General features: G+C 36.6%; 1 protein-coding gene and 1 pseudogene across 2 annotated transcripts; one reads left to right on the top strand and one right to left on the bottom strand.

Moving 5' to 3' along the window:
• The first annotated feature begins 318 nt into the window (after nucleotides 1–318).
• On the top strand, nucleotides 319–3,372 carry LOC143588954 (uncharacterized). The gene is made up of 3 exons (XM_077069836.1): nucleotides 319–931; nucleotides 1,735–1,881; nucleotides 1,995–3,372. Exons 1-3 carry the CDS (start codon nucleotides 620–622, stop codon nucleotides 3,369–3,371), a joined length of 1,836 nt encoding a protein of 611 aa, XP_076925951.1. The 5' UTR covers nucleotides 319–619; the 3' UTR covers nucleotide 3,372.
• Nucleotides 3,373–3,374: 2 nt separating this feature from the next.
• On the bottom strand, nucleotides 3,375–6,656 carry LOC143588962 (protein RETARDED ROOT GROWTH-LIKE-like; annotated as a pseudogene). The gene is made up of 7 exons (XR_013145188.1): nucleotides 6,382–6,656; nucleotides 5,364–5,464; nucleotides 4,500–4,659; nucleotides 4,220–4,368; nucleotides 3,985–4,136; nucleotides 3,744–3,862; nucleotides 3,375–3,655 (listed from the first exon to the last, which is right to left on the bottom strand). The product of XR_013145188.1 is annotated as a protein RETARDED ROOT GROWTH-LIKE-like (transcript).
• Between the last annotated feature and the right edge of the window lie 10,869 nt (nucleotides 6,657–17,525).

Raw genomic sequence — 17,525 nt, 5'->3', positions numbered from 1 at the left:
ACACCAACGAAGCCCCTAGTTAGCCCACAAGGGTGATCTTATGGGTTCAGATGAAAAAAATTAAATATTTAGAAACAATATAATTCACTGGATTTAGTGATTTACTAGTGAATACACTACGATTCCAAAAATAGTGTAACCGCCAATGACTACATCTAATCAAAGGTGAATTAACAGTTCCTCATTGTTTCTTAATATTTAGCGTTAATCCGGTTATATATATATGGGAAGTACTACTAACATAAAGCAAAAAAAACTGAAGTATCAATTTGTGTAAACAACAAAACTTGAGGTTAAAACTTAGAATTCAACAAATCTAGAAGGTATGAGAGTAGGCAGGTATAGAAGAAGTCAGAAAGACCAGCTATGTTTTTTTATAACCATACCAACTGTTTTCAAATTTCCTTTTGTTTTTATAAACATATTTGTTTTCAAATTCTCTTAACAAATCAAGAAGTTGACTTTGCACCTGTACTTTGTATTTCAATTTCAAATGTCAAACACCCTGAATCCCTCACAATAAAGACAACAAGATCTACAAATCTGCCTTTATTCATCCCAATCATTTCATATAAAAGACCAAAAAAAGAGTAGCGAACGCCGAACGGTGAACCTAAATATGAGGAACTGGAGGTTTTGTTCAACATCAGGCACTAAGCACTTCAAGCTCCACCTCAAAATATGTGAGCTTGAAGGTTTAGTTATTGATCATGTTCCTAACAAAGATAATTATAATATGCAAGTGCATGTGAAACTAGAAATTCCCAAAAAAGGACACGTACCTCGAATAGCTGTGCAAAAAGATCATACCTATAAACAGTGCATAAATCCCGATGGTCGTGTCACCTGGAATGAAGATTTTGAGCAGAGCTGCAGTCTGGATATCAATAGCAGGAATCCTAGAAGCTGGAAGATCGAACTCGAGGTTCATGTAAGTTACTGAAGTTGCAAATTAAACTTATTAGTAGATATGAAAATTTAGCCCTGCTTGCGGTGCGCACATATGATGTATATATGTGTGAACCCTCGGGTGGGCAAAAGTGAAATTGCACTAATTTTGACGTTATTTTACTAATCTCGTGAAAATAACGTTAAAAGTGACGGACGGTTAATCAGGCATCATTTAGTGGCGTTGATAGCCGAAAGACAAGGGTACATGCACCGATCAGCCGGTCCCGATGATTGAGTGCTATGTGCCTTATGTCCAAGGCTTGATGCAAAACTACTATCGAGCCGGGGGTCTCACCGGAAGCAGCCTCTCTATCCTTATGGGGTAGAGGTAAGGCTGTCTACATCTTACCCTCCTCAGACCCTACCATAGCTTTGCTATTGGTGGGATATACTGAGTACGATGATGATGATGATGATGATGATGAGTAGATATGAAAATTTCAATCCATTTGCTTATTAATGGACTGATTCGTGTCCAATCTAGTGATCTCTAACGGGTCAAGTACTTTTATTAGTCGAAAGTTGTTCAAAGTGTATTTTTAAGGCATAAAACTTAATAATCATTTTACTGTAAGTTTTCAAATTATTGATAAATATAACTTTTGGCAAGAAAAAACATATTTGGCACAGTAATTGGTTCTAGGAAATAAATACTTTGAACAGAAAGTGCATCGGGTCAACATAAGTACCTAACCCGACCCGTTTTGACCCGTTACCCTAGGTTGTATAATGACTGCTAGCACCAACTTGTATAAGCATCTAAATATTTATAGATTTTAACAGGGAACTGATGTGGACTCAAACCGCAAGGCTGACATTTTGGCTAAAGTCAAAATTGATCTTACTGAATTCACTACCCGTTCAGAAAAATGGGTCAAACTTCCAGTCAATTGCCACATTGGAGGTGTCACCCATGAAGCCATACTAAAGGTAACTCGAGATATTTTTTCAAGCATGATAAGATTATAATTACTATTTCATATATACACATATAACATATATAGCTCAACTGGACCTGAAATATAACCTAATGCAAATTTCAGGTAAAACTAGATGTCATTGAAGTCGAAAAAAACCATACAAAAAACACGGTGTACCCTGTATCTCCAACGCACCTGCTACCATCCCTTCTATCATGTGTAAATTTCCAAATTCAAAATCAAAGTCAAACAAGAAACAAGATGGAAATTGAAAAGGAGAGCTGCCACTCTGAAAGTGAAGAAGAAACTGATCAAAGTTATCAAAGAATAAAGACCATAGATTTAACAAGAAGTCAATCTTTGCACGAAACCATCATATATCAAGGTAAAGAACAAACCTCAAGTTATGAAGTTTTGGAAAAACCTAAGTTAAAAAGGATTCTTTCATGGAATATAAGAAAGAAGCCCAAAGATGCACCACTGTTGAATAAAGCAAATGGTGAAGGAGGTGATGATATTGATAATGCACGAAGAACTCTACTTTCGTTTTTAAAACCGCAAAAAGATAAAGTAAAAGGTGATGTTAAAGATGATGAGTTTATGGATAGTGCAAGATTTGAAGTTGGCAAGTGGGAAAAGAAAACTGTTAAAAGTAGAGACGGAAAACTGGAGTTACAGACAGATGTATTCATGGCTACAATTGACCAGAGGAGTGAGAAAGCATTAGGAGGCGGTGCATGCACGGTAATTGCTACAATAATTACTGACTGGCTGTTTAAAAACCCGAATGCTCTACCGTTAAAATGTGAACTTGATAAACTAATTAGAGACGGGTCGAGAGAGTGGAGAAACTTATGTGAAGAAGAAACTCACAAGGATAAGTTTCTTGATCAACATTTTGATCTTGATACAGTCATACAAGCGAAGATTAGACCATTGGAGGTGGTATCTGAAAAGTCTTACGTGGGCTTTTTTAAGCTCGAGAATATAAATGAGTTGGATCATTTACAAGATGCAATGTCTTTTGACACCATATGGGATGAGATTCAAAGTGGTGAATCATCTTCAGAAGGTGTCTACATTGTCAGTTGGAATGATCATTTCTTTGTTCTCAAAAAAGAAAAAAATGAAATTTTTATAATCGACACATTAGGGGAAAGGTTAGCTGAAGGGTGTGATAAAGCTTACATATTGAAGTTTAATGAAGACAGTGTGATTTTTAATGTGCCACCAGAAATGAAAACTTCAAAGGTAGAACCAGAAAAAGTTATAAAAGAAAATCATGAGAAAGAAAACAGCCCGGGATTTGCATGTAAAGGAACATCTTGTTGTAAAGAATTTATAAAGGGGTTTCTTGCAGCCATACCATTAGGAGAACTGCAGAGCAGTGTTGAAAAGGGTATAAATGGCAATGCACCTCTTCATCAACTCCTGCAAATTGAGTTCCATTACATGTTGCCCCTGCAACAAAACTCACCATGTGTCGAGGCGATAAACTGAGCATTCTACTTTAACTGTTCCCGGTTTACCATGTAAATTTCTCCTTTTTGTTCTTAACAAGTGTGTATAATGATAAGATATTACAGATTCTTTATTGTGATAATTGTATAACTTTTTTTATCTTCAAAATGATACACAAAGAAGTATTATAGAGATGTAACAGACTTATGGGTAATGTCATAAACAGATATAAGAATTTCAGCACCTATGAGTATAATAATGACCCATTCAAGAAAATCGGATTTCCTATTTTGCAGGATCTCTTGAAGAAAACGAATATTGTGCTGCAAGAGAAGTAAACCGAATGTCACATCACAGTCACACAATGAGCAAACAACGAAAGAAATACAAGTGAATGAATATAAAAATTACCTCCACAAACTTTAGTTTGAAATCCAAACTAGCAAATCTCTGAGTCAACTCAAACTAGCAAATCTCTGAGGTACTCCCATATCTGAGCATATTTAGCATCCTTCCAGGCAATATCAGATCTGCGCAACCCATAATTAACTGATATTGTTAGTCATCATTATGCAAGTCAAAACCTATGCGCAACGTAGTGACACCAATAGACAATAAAATAACAATTTCTATCATTTGATTTAAATGGTACCTCTCAAAAAGTCCAAGCTTAAGAATCACATCTGCAAGATTTGAATTTGCCTTCCCAACTAATTGAAATAATTTTTTCCTCTTCATCCTGAAGGTTCCAGTTTTTTCCATATCACTGTTTATGTCAGTAAATTCTCCAACCATCTCATCAACCTATTAAAAAAAAGAGTGAAAATGCATTTGATTAAATCGTTCTTACAATGAGGAACTCGGTGTAATTTTTAGAAGTAACCTACCTGGCGAACATGATAATCAAGTGCAATACTCTGACCTAGAACACTACCAATTGTACGGATCCCATCAATATTCAAATACTGCAGCATTATGTAATCCAATCCACCTTGCATCCATGTGTCAAGTGTTGGTTTCTCTTTGACCTCGTATTCTGAGTATTACACATGATTAAAGTCACAAACTTTAGATTTCAATATGCAGATCAAGCAAATGAAATAACAAAAAAAAATTATGTAAAATATTGATATGAGCATAAAAGGACAATAAGGATTTTGAATATACCATCTTTTCTCATCTCAGGTAGTGACCCTGAAGCATGCATTTCAACAATTTTCAGGTACCCATGAATTTCTTGATCACGAACATTAAACAGGACAATTGAACCATACTGAAAAACTACCAAATAACAGCAGTCACTTCCACTTATTGTGGCACCTGAACCCTGAAAAACATAAATGATCGATAGAATCAACAATGGTGTACCGAGTATAATCAGATATCGTAAAGGGATTCTGTTGGCAATGATATATATACTAGCATGGTATAAACTGCTAAGTAATAACTAGATAATAACTTTTGCATATGATCAGAAATAGTCCAGTTGTTCGTGTGAATATAGCAGCTAGAAAGATGCAATTTACATAGCCCTGCTTGCGGTGCGCACATATGATGTATATATGTGTGAACCCTCGGGTGGGCAAAAGTGAAATTGCACTAATTTTGACGTTATTTTACTAATCTCGTGAAAATAACGTTAAAAGTGACGGACGGTTAATCAGGCATCATGTAGTGGCGTTGATAGCCGAAAGACAAGGGTACATGCACCGATCAGCCGGTGTCCCGATGATTGAGTGCTATGTGCCTTATGTCCAAGGCTTGATGCAAAACTACTATCGAGCCGGGGGTCTCACTGGAAGCAGCCTCTCTATCCTTATGGGGTAGAGGTAAGGCTGTCTACATCTTACCCTCCTCAGACCCTACTATAGCTTTGCTATTGGTGGGATATACTGAGTACGATGATGATGATGATGATGATATGATGATGAAAGATGCAATTTACAGCAGTCAATTTACTACTGTTTCACAATATTGTACCCTAAAATATACATACCTGAATTTTAGAATCATATGACAGAGACAACTTACAATAAGCTCAGGCTTTGTGCTGCCAAATCTCAACGCGACATAGTTAGTCATGCGAGATGAAATTGTGTCTGTTCTGGTCCACTAAACTCTTCAAATTAACACTGCACAAAATCACCATGGTAAATCATACACAGTCAACTTGATCACAAAACAAACATATCCTAGATGCATACATGCAAGTACTACAACGAAAATGATACATTCCATTATTCACTATCTATGACGCTAAGAATTAGCGTTGTAAAAATTCTGATTAGATGCTGACTGATCAGAAATCGGAGGGCTACCGATTCAATTTCACCTAATCGCCCCATAACCAGTACCAGTCTCAAAATTGATCAAAATCAGTCAATATTGGTCACATTTCAGTCAATTGATCAAATCTATGAAGTATTTTAGGCATTATATATAAAAATTTTTACATATATATTTTAAAAAATAAAAAAATAAATATAAAATTCCAAACTGATTAATCCCTATTTATCGCTATTTGTTACCCCACCGCCCCTACTAGCACCTAGCGACTTCTACAACACTACTAAGAAGTAGGAACTAATTTCATCAGCCACTAACTGAAAGTTATCTTGGTTTTTTACTTTTATATAAGATAGCACTCAAAAATCAGTTGTCAGTCAAAGCCGGTCCAAATCGTTCAAAATTGGTCAAAATCTTTAATGTATTTGAAAATTATACTTATTAATCAAATCCGATTAATAAGTTTAAAAAATTATATATAAAACTTTGAAATATTTTGTGTGTGTGTGACTGTGGTATAGTGTTAGGATCAAATACAAACAGCTATTAACAGTGAGAAGTGTACAAATAACTAGAGTAACACTACTTCAATTTCTTAGTGTAATTAGTCTAGTTCAAAAATGTAAAATAATAATAACTGTAGTTATTCGTATGTTTAGTAGGCTAGTTTCAATTGTACTGAATCCTACCTCTACACTGCCGGACTAGCGTCTAAAGAGTTCTACAACATAGATATTAATAGCTAATATTAATATTAATATACCTAGTAGAGAAGAAATAAGCTCTGACAGGAATCGAAAGCTTAATATCCTCCTCACTGACGCCATCACCATATGAATCATCACCAACAGGCTCGAGCCACAGTGACGCCGTTGAATGAGATGAGCATTTAGCTGCAATATTAGAGTTAGAACTGGAGCCAGCAGTGTATCCATAACTGATCGGAGAGATTGGTGAATGCGAAGATTGACAAATTTGTTGGTGTGGTAGTGATAGGATATGGTTAGGGTTATATGAGAGTGAGATGAGGATTGCCATTTTTATCAAACGGAACAACAAGATTATTTGAATTAGAAGCTGTTTGTGACGGTTATTATTTACAGAGAAAGGAAGAACGAACGCTTCTTCAGTTCTTCCTATCTAAAAACCAACATGCTGATTCACATGAATGTCCCGGCTAGAGACGCAGAAACTGGTTACTAAGTAAAAACCTGTAGTGGTTCGGGTTGGTTAATATAAAGTCAAACCCGTGTTGAATACTAACCGGTTTCTTGATCATGTTATGATCGGAATTTTTGACCGATTTGGTTTGGTTTCACCGGTTTCAAACTGGTTTCAAAGAGTATTTAACATGATGAATAGTTCAATACTGTCAGAGATGACCAACAAGCATGCCAAAATAAAAGGAAAAAAAATATGCCGTACTTGTTGAAAATTTTGGTATGTTTCTTTCAATATTATGGTTTCTCATCAGTATTGTATTATGTGTCGAACTAATAGTCTACATGCTAAACCACCTCCCCAACCCCCCCCCCCCCCCCAAACAAAAATATTACTCCTTAAATCCACCTAGTGCCTACTTTGCGAGACTCAAACATATACATTTGATATGAATAATTTATATAATAACAATTTTGAGAGTCTTTGTGCATTATAGGTTATAAACTTTGCTTCATCTTTTGTACATCATTATTTATTCTTTCTTTTGTTTTTACATATATACATACAAAAGTAAGTTTTAAAATAGAGAATTCAGTTGGTGTGGTGAAAAAGTTGTTAGGTGCGAATCTGTAGGTCTTAGGTTCAACTCTTTGATGTGCTAGTTTTTGTGCTTGATTATTTAAATAAGTTTAAATGTTTAAATAATTTTGTTTTTACAATTGGTGTACAGTGTAAATCTTCAAATAACCTTGTTTTACATATATACATTCGCAATTAAATTTTTAAACAAAGAATTCAGCTGGGGTACGTTGTGCAATAGTTGTGGGTGTAAAGCCATATGTCTCTTCAACATTTATATTTGCCATTTTCATGCTTTATTTTAATAAATATAAATGTTCACATAATTCTATTTAGTTTTAATCAAATTCACGTTGTTGTCTCTAAACTTAATCAATTTACATTTTTTCTTTTTATTAAAAAGATAAACCGCTTCATATGCAACCAACAAATAAATTTTCGTTAACTTTTCATTAACAAAGGAAAACAAAAAATTTACACTCAACCCCACCGTAACCTGCTAGTAATATAATAGAACTATGGAACTATAAGAAGAAGATAATTCGATCAATCAAGCGTATTCATTATCCTTCCATTAGTTGGTATATAACCATAACAACCGTTAACGACTGGTTAGTTAGGCTAACGACCAGAATTACACTTTTAGTCTAACTATTACAATACTACAAACAAGCCCCTTAACTACAACTATTACAGATTTCCAAATCAAGTCCCTATACTATTGCTATGTACAAATAAACATATAAACACGTGACGTAACTACTGACTAGGCGATTATCTATACCAGCTTTTGATGTTTAGAATTTAGAGTTTGAGACGTGGAACGTGAAATTGATATTGTTCTCGATGGAAAATTTGCCTCCTTAGATAGAACATAGTTGATATTTGATAACAGGCCAAAAAAATCACAAACTTGAATATATATACTTTGCAAATTTAATTTCTGTATCTTCTTTTGGGAAGATTATGGACTAAATGATAGTAATACATATCTGCTGGATTATATGTTGGCATATAATAAAGTGAAATATGTTGATAAATTACTCTGTTTCCAAGTCTACAACACCAACTTTGGTTGGCACAACATTCCAGAAACAACATTCTCTCATATTCATTTTCAACATGATATGTCATGGTTAGAAAAAGGTGACCTTCCGTATAGCATCTTATATTATGAAACATGATTTAATGTGATCATTAAACATTCATAGTAGCATACACTTTATTTTCACTACTACATATCATTATAGGAACATTCGTTTAGAACTTATTGTATTTGATATTACTAAATTTAATTTAATGTTTTACGCGTCAACATATAACATAAAACATATTAATTTTACATTTACATTTTTATATTGACTACTTGGGTTTAGAGACGAGTTTATTTTTTTCATGAGAGGCATGGCACCAACGTGGAGGTAGATTCAGAGTTCGCTATGTCAGTGGATAGATGACTAACAACATGATTAAAAACCCTACAACAACAAAGTTTCATAAATCGTTATATTAACTTCATGTTATATTTCAAACTCACCAAAAAAACACCTTTTTCTTTTCCAAGTCTAGACTCTAGAGCCCCAACTTCAATATGGTTCAATTAACCTTCAAGTTTCTAGCACATAGCATTCTCTCATATCCATTTTCAACATGATATTCATGGTTAAGAAAAAAGGTGACCTTACCTATTGGCATCTTATTTTATGAAACATCATTTAATGTAATCATTAAGCCTGCATAATAGCATACACTAATAACTCTATATATATTCACTGCTATATATAAAATCGTTAGAAACATTTGTATTGAATTTATTGCATTTGATATTACTAAACCACTTAAGTGATTTTAGTAGATTTTAATTTTACGTATTAACACATAAGATATTAAAACGTTTACATTGACTATACGTTCATAAGAAAATCGAAAATCATTTTATAGGGGTCGGAAAAGAGTTGGTGTCAGAATTTCATAACGATCAGTCGGGATTTTGACATGTATATACCTAAAAATATTTCGCAGGGGTCGACTTATCCCTACACAGCTACACTTGTTGTCACACCCCCATTCTAGGCCTAGGAGTGTGAACCATAGTTGGTACCGTTTTTGACAATAAATTTGAGTTACGGGGTTTAGCTGAAGACTTTATAAAAACAAATGATCATATTTTTAAATATTTACATTACAAAATGTGAGACGAAAGTCTCGTTTTAAGTTGTTTATATATTTTACAAAACCACCATATTTTATATTTACACAAAATTATCCGAGCCATCGGATTCTTGAGCTTCTTCGTCTTGCAAGCTCTATTCCTGATTACCTGCAAAATGTTAAATAAAATACGTCAGCAACGAATGCTGGTGAATATGTTGACGCTAAAAATATTTTCTTTACTTAATCACCCCTCGAGACCACATAAGTCTCGGCCCATCTTGGCTTAGGAATAATCAAGTTAAATCAATCATCATAAACTCGAGTCTCTGCACTAGGTCACCTCAGCGAAACACTGCAGCGTTTATGACATAACTTAGGTACCATAAATATACACATGACCATTCCTCACTCGGACATAACTTAGGTCCGGCCCATCGTGGCTGGAGGTCGTGACCAAGCGTGGTGCAATGTGCCCACCGCGTTCCACATATGTAAGGATCCAGACAAATGTATACCATAGCCTGAGGGCTGGCTTATACTCTTATTTATAATGTTTTTAGAGACACGTAGCCTCATGTAAAGTTTTACACATAACTCATTTGTTTGTTTGAAAACAAGTTTGTAAAAGTGGGGAGTATTCACCTTTCAATAGGATCGGCTTCCAACACCGTCCGTCCGTTAGTCTTTCTTCGCTATCTCGCACCTATAGTACGAGTATAACATTCATTAGTCGGATACACGATCCGGCTTAAGACCTTTAGTCTTATCATCTCGATGAACCTTTAGTTCATTATTTCTTTTACTTTTAAAACCTTTAGTTAAAAAGTAGTGTTTATAAACCTTTAGTTTATATTTAAAAACCCGACGTTTCTTCTTCTTTAAGAAACGTATTTTCTTTATTATTTAAGTATACTCATTACACTTAAATAATATATTTTATAACAAAGAATAATCATATACATATATATATTCACATATATATATTCATCTTTCTTTTCTTTATTTTCTTTGTTATACATTTTCACTCTTTTTATATTCATCGAGTATAATTCCGACTTAGGGCATTAAGCCGTTATAATATTTTATTATTATTTTGGGTCGGGCATTATGCCTACCTTGCTTGGCTTAATAATACCCTTCACACTCGGGCAGCACTTCGACGCTACTCACTTTTCAACGTTCACTTGATCAACACTCCTTTCCGCACTTGGCACGCACTTCGAGGAACTACCGGGTCGTCGGTCAGCACTTCTTTCTTGTTTGGGATGTCGGGGAGTGGCACGGAAATCAAGGTAACGGGCACGGAAAATGTGACATTCGTCAATTTCGGGTCACTTTTGTTATGTAAACCCGACCCGTTTGTAACCCGAACATTTAAAATATATAAAATATTGGATCTTGTCATTTAAAATATATAAAATATATTTTTTTTATATTATGCATTGTTTGACCATTTAAACATACCCATTTTTATGCAAACCATAAAAGAATCTTTATACCCAACCCTTCACTCCTTCCCTATATATACACACCCATCTTCTTCATTTTACTCTTGCTACATCTCCAAAAACTCTCTCAAACTCCATAGATTCAAGGTTGTTATTTCTTATGTATTCTTGAAGTTTTGACTTCTCAAGTCAAACTAACTATAGTCTTTCATTCTAACTTGTTCATCTAACATTACTAACTCTTGAATATGGTGGTACAACATATTTATAATACACACCCCTTGTTTCCTTTATTTGTTACTTCACCAACTTTGGTTGGTTAAGTTTCGAATGTCATAAGGCAAGGCTTCATAGAGGACTTCGTGTTCTTGATATATATTTACACACACATAACTTATTATACATATCATTTATGACTAACTTCTAACCCTTTAGTTTGTTCATCTTATTTACAAGTTCCATGGTGTGGGTTTGTATAAGACTAACCTCGGTTTAACCGAAACTAGTCCAAACCGGAAACCGAACTTTTGTTTACTAGTTTTGTTAAAATAGTTGTTTAAACATGTTTATTGCTATATTTGAGTTTCAAAAATCATTTTTACAAGTTCTTTGATATTAAGCATATGGAATCCATCTATGAACTCGTTGGGAGATGGAAACCGAACTAAACCGAAACTTTTGCTTAAAAGACTTGTAGTTAACTTTTTTTGTTGTAAAATTTAAGTTTTCTTCATTTATAAACCAATATACAAGTTCTATGATATTTGGGCATGTAGAAACCATCTATGAACTATTTGTGAGATGGAGACCGAACTATACCGACTTTTACTCGCTTAAGACACACAAGTGTGTTTTTAGTTATCAAGACTTGTATATTTCTTTAAAAAAATAGTTTACAAACTGATTTTAATTATTTTCTTAAGTACTTGGAATAGTTGGATCCAACTTGATCTCATAACATAGCTTGGACCGACAAAACCGAACACTCGCTTAACGTGCGTTGTTAGTTCTAAACAATAGATCTACATACTTGGTAAATGTTAGTATGTTTTAATGAGTTATCTCATAACAATTAATATTTTGGAAAGTTGACTTTGGGTTTGACCATTTGTCAAGACCCGAACCGACAACCCGAACACTCGTTAAAAACCCGTTTTAGTATCTTTAGCCTAATGGAACTTGCATTTTAGCATTTTCCCCACCTTATTACTTAACATTGGTTAAGTAAATATTAAGGTTAGATACTTTAACCCGGTTTTGAGCAAACTTACATTTTTTAAAAGGGTTATTATTATAAATTCTTAAATAGTTACATTTTAAACCTTGAACTTTAATTGATTAGTTTTTGCAACAATTATTTTATTTAAAGATCTTCAAGACAACCTTTCTAAATCCAAGACTTTCTTTTATTTAGGCTTCATACGTTAAACTCGTCGTTCCGGCAAATCTCCAAATAATCAATCTTTCAAGTTTATTACTTGAATGTGAGTAACTTCATACCCCGTTTTCTATCTTTTATTTTGGGAGTGACATTTCAACTTATCTAAACTAAATGTTTTATACTTGGGTCTTAAACCACAAACGTTGTTGTATACCTTACTTGAATAATTGCTCGATTTGGTGTTCTATGCTTATTTGACTATGTGTTTATCGCTTTTGGATGGTGGAACTATAAATCCTAGACCATTTGGCAACCCCTCATGGCAAGGTGTCGTTAACGTAATGCAATTAACGATAACTATAAAATCCTAAACTATTTGGCAACCCCTTATAGTTGGGTGTCGCTAACTTGTTAGCGATAACTATTTATCCAAGTTTATAGCTATTATTTATGGTTTTATATACTAGTTTTGTGGCTTTTCATACTATATATCTATTGTTCAAACTTATGAATTGCTCGCCAACCTTTGTGTTGATAAACTTTATTTTATGAAATGTTACAGGTTTGCATCTAGGTTGATTATGGAGTTCGGTGAAGAAAACGTCACAAATACCGTTAGGATATTAGCAAAACTGAACAATATTTGATTTGCTATATTTTGTTATATTTTGTTGTATTTGAGTTATGAATATTTGGTTATGTGACATTTTCGATGATGTGAAATGAAATGAGTTTGTTAAATATTGTCGCTTTAAATAGTGTCATGCGCTTATGAGCAATCGTTGCACCCCGGCATGTTCCGCCGCCTTTGGTCGGGGTGTGACAGAAAACGAGGTTTCGGGGTACGTTTATCGAGATGGATTGATGGCACGTATTTCGCGGTAGTGAGAGAAAGCTAGAGAGAGAGTAAGTGTGTGTAATTGAGGTGTGAAGAGACTGAATTCGTGGCTGCCCTTTTTATAGCCCAAACTGGATCCCATCGCGGTACGCGATGGGTTCCTTGGATTTCCCATCGCGTACCGTGATATAGGCTTGCTGAGTCAGCAGGTAGACCTGCCACGTGTCGACACGTGGCAGGCGCCGCCACACGTGGCGGACGTGTTGCCACGTGGTGACACGTGGCAGCAGGCGTTGCCACCGTGTGCCACGTGGCACACGTGTCACGTTGTATCAGACACTCCATCGCGGTACGCGATGGGTGTCTTTCTTGACCCTGTCGCGTAGCGCGATGGATAAATAAAACAGATTTTACATTTTAGTCCCTGGAGTTTGGAAATTGGCAGAATTGGTCCCTTGACTTTGGAAACTTGACATTTTTGGCCCAAAATTTACGTTATGTTACATCCTCCCCACCTTAAAATAAATCTCGTCCTCGAGATTGTTTATAAGAACAAGTGGGGGTATTTCTTTCTCATTTCGGACTCGAGTTCCCAAGTATATTCGGGTCCTCGTCGGGAATCCCATCTTTCACGATTTTCAATGTTCGTCTTTTAAGTTTCTTAGTTTTCGAATCTTCGATTTGTATTGGTCTTTCAATGAATTTTAAGTTTTCGTTAATTTCTACATCTTTTAGTGGCATTGAAAGAGATTCGTTGGCTAGACACTTACGCAGATTCGAAACATGGAATACGTCGTGTATCCCTTGCATTTCCTCGGGTAGTCGCAAACGGCATGCGACTGTACCAATTCGTTCGAGTACCTCGAAAGGTCCAACGAATCGAGGACTTAACTTGCCTTTCTTGCCGCAGCGGACTATGCCCTTCCATGGCGAGACTTTCAAAAGAACTTTATCACCGATAATAAATTCTAACGGCTTACGACGGACATCAGCGTAACTCTTTTGGCGATCACGTGCCGTCTTAATTCGTTCACGAATTTGAAGAACCTTGTCGGTAGTTTCTTGGACTATTTCGGGTCCAGACAATTGATTGTCTCTAGTTTCAGACCAGCACACGGGTGTCCTACACTTTCGACCATATAACGCCTCGAATGGTGCGGTTTGAATACTCGCGTGATAGCTATTGTTATACGAAAATTCCATTAGGGTCAAGTGGTCATCCCAACTTCCACCTAAGTCAATCACGCAAGCGCGGAGCATATCTTCCTACGTTTGGATAGTCTTTTCGCTTTGCTCATCAGTTTGTGGATGATAGGCAGTGCTAAGGTTTAGCTTTGTGCCAAGTGTTTGTTGGAAGCTTTTCCAAAAGTGAGACGTTAAACGGCTGTCTCGATCAGAAATTATAGATAGCGGTACTCCATGCAAAGCAACGATGTTGTTCACATAAATACGCGCTAATCTATCCATTGAGTACGACTCATTGATAGGTATGAAATGTGCATACTTTGTTAAACGATCCACAATCACCCATATAGCATTGTGTTATCGAGTCGTCTTTGGGAGTTTGGTTATAAAATCCATGGTTATCAACTCCCACTTCCACACGGGAAGTTCAGGTTGCTGAAGCAATCCCGAAGGCTTTTGATGTTCAGCCTTGACTTTCAGACAGGTTAGACATTTCGCAACGTGCGAAGCGATGTCCTTCTTCATTCTGTTCCACCAGTCGTTTGACTTAAGATTTTGATACATTTTGTCACTACCGGGGTGCATTGTATATTTGGACTTATGGGCTTCGTTCATTATCTTCTTACGCAAATCCCCAACGTTTGGCACCCAACTCCTATTTCCAAGTCTAAGGATGCCGTCGTCACCTTTGACTAGCGAGTCAATGGTGCCGTTACGTTTTTCGTCAGAGATTTGGTTTTCATTAATGGCTTGAATTGACCGGATTTGATTTGGTCATTAAGATAGATTTGAAGTTCTAGCCTTAACGCTCGGACTCTTTTTGGCTTTTCGTGCTCTTTACGACTTAAGGCATCAGCCACAACGTTGGCCTTACCTTCGTGATAGACAATTTCGCAGTCATAGTCGTTTAGAGTTTCCATCCAGCGTCGTTGACGCATATTTAGCTCTTTTTGATCGAAGATATGTTTTAAACTTTTGTGATCGGTGTACACAACAAATCTTACTCCGTAGAGATAGTGCCTCCATATCTTAAGTGCAAAGATTATGGCGCCTAACTCTAGATCATAAGTTGTGTAATTCTTTTCGTGCACTTTAAGTTGACGAGAGGCGTAAGCGATAACTTTCTTTCGTTGCATTAGCACACATCCCAAACCGAAATGAGATGCATCACTAAAGACAACGAAGTCTTCAGTACCTTCTGGCAAGGCCAGTATAGGTGCTTGGGTAAGCTTTTGTTTCAGTACATCGAACGCCTCTTGTTGCTTTGCTCCCCATGCATACTTAATGTTCTTTCGTGTTAAAGAGGTTAAGGGAACAGCGATTCGAGAGAAGTTTTCGATGAACCTACGATAGTAACCGGCCAATCCCAAGAAACTTCGAATCTCGGTTGGCGACTTTGAACTTCCCACTTAGAGATAGCTTCAATCTTAGCGGGGTCCACCTACCATTGACATTGATTACATGACCAAGAAATTGCACTTCATGTAGCCAGAACTCGCATTTCGAGAACTTGGCTTACAATTTCTCGGTTCGAAGAATTTCAAGTAAAGTTCGTAAATGGACTTCGTGATCGGCCTTGGACTTAGAGTATATGAGTATGTCGTCGATGAAAACGATCACAAATTTATCTAAGTAAGGCTTACAGATTCAGTTCGTCATGTCCGTAAACGCAGCTGGAGCATTAGTAAGTCCAAACGGCATAACCGTGAACTCATAATGTCCATATCTTGTACGGAAAGCGGTTTTCGGAATGTCTTCGGATTGAACTTTAAGTTGGTGATAGCCGGAGAGAAGATCGATTTTAGAAAAGAAGCTAGCACCTTGAAGTTGGTCGAATAGATCGTCAATACGCGGAACTGGATAACGATTCTTGATGGTTACTTTGTTGAGGGCTCTATAGTCAATGCACATCCGCATAGATCCATCCTTCTTCTTGACGAATAGTATCGGCGCTCCCCATGGTGACGAACTTGGTCGGATAAAGCCTTTCTCGAGGAGCTCGTCGAGTTGTTTCTTCACTTCCTTCATCTCGGTTGGCGCAAGGCGATAAGGAGCCTTGGCGATCAGAGCAGTTCCAGGAATAAGATCGATCCTAAATTCTACTTCACGATCGAGAGGAATGCCGGGGAGTTCATTAGGAAATACATCGGCATAATCAGAAACAACGGGAACGTCTTTGATTTCTTTGGGTTTTGATTCTTTGGTAACGTAGGCCATGAATGCTAAGCATCCTTGATTCAAACACTTGTTAGCCCTTATCATGGAAATTAGGGTAACTTGGCCCGCATCTTTATCCCCTTCAATTCGTATTGTACGTTTATCAGGGGCCCGAAGTTCAACGGTCTTGCTATTGCAAAGGATATGAGCATGATTGTCGGATAACCAATCCATACCCAATACAACATCAAAACCAGCAAGAGTCATAGGTAACAATTGAATAGGCAAAACGTAACCGGCTAAAAAAAATGTTCCATTTTCTAAAGCTTCGGTGATTTTGATGGTTTCGCCGTTAGCGGTCTCGACGCTTAGAGTTTTATTGAGTTTGATTAAAGGTTCGTTTAATAGACTACAAAACTTATAATCTATAAAACTTAAGTTGGCACCTGAATCAAACAAGACTCTAGCATAAGCGTTATTAACAAGAAACGTACCGGTGATGGTTTCCGGTGTCTCAGCCGCTTTCTTCGTATCGAGAACGAAGACTCTTGCATTGCCCTTCTTGGGATCGTTCTTTTGACCGCTACCACCCGCACCACCAGTCGCGGGTTTGTTCTTGGGACACTCGAAACTAAGATGCCCCATTTCTTTGCAGTTGTAGCAGGTCATCTTCTTTTTCCAACAATCGGTCGCAGCGTGACCGGGTCTATTGCATGACTCACAGACTCGTGAGGCAAAGTTGCATCTACCTCTATGATATTTCTTGCAAATTTTGCATTGAGGGACGCCAAGATTGGAGTTAGACCTTCGTTGATCAACTCCTTTACCCTTGAAGCGGGTATCTCCACCTTTTCATGAGTCATGTGTCGTTACCACCTTCTTATCCTCCTCCTTGTTGCGGATCATTCCGCCCATCAAGTATCCATCTAACTCCATCGCGGAGTCAACGGTTTGTGGTAAGTGCGATCTTACCATGTCACGAATCTCTCGTGGCAGTCCCCAAA

Source organism: Bidens hawaiensis, unplaced genomic scaffold, assembly GCF_021521415.1.
Source record: "Bidens hawaiensis isolate Kalapana, Puna unplaced genomic scaffold, B.hawaiensis_p1.1 tig00037007_1, whole genome shotgun sequence".
Taxonomy (NCBI): Eukaryota; Viridiplantae; Streptophyta; class Magnoliopsida; order Asterales; family Asteraceae; genus Bidens; species Bidens hawaiensis.
Note: the sequence above shows the minus strand (reverse complement) of the source record. Positions and strands in the feature narration are given on the sequence as shown.

Coding starts and splice junctions, on each gene's coding strand:
- LOC143588954 (XM_077069836.1), top strand. CDS start 620: ATGAGGAACTGGAGGTTTTGTTCAACATCAGGCACTAAGCACTTCAAG. Junction 932..1,734: donor AGATCGAACTCGAGGTTCAT/GTAAGTTACTGA, acceptor AGATTTTAACAG/GGAACTGATGTGGACTCAAA. Junction 1,882..1,994: donor CCCATGAAGCCATACTAAAG/GTAACTCGAGAT, acceptor TGCAAATTTCAG/GTAAAACTAGATGTCATTGA.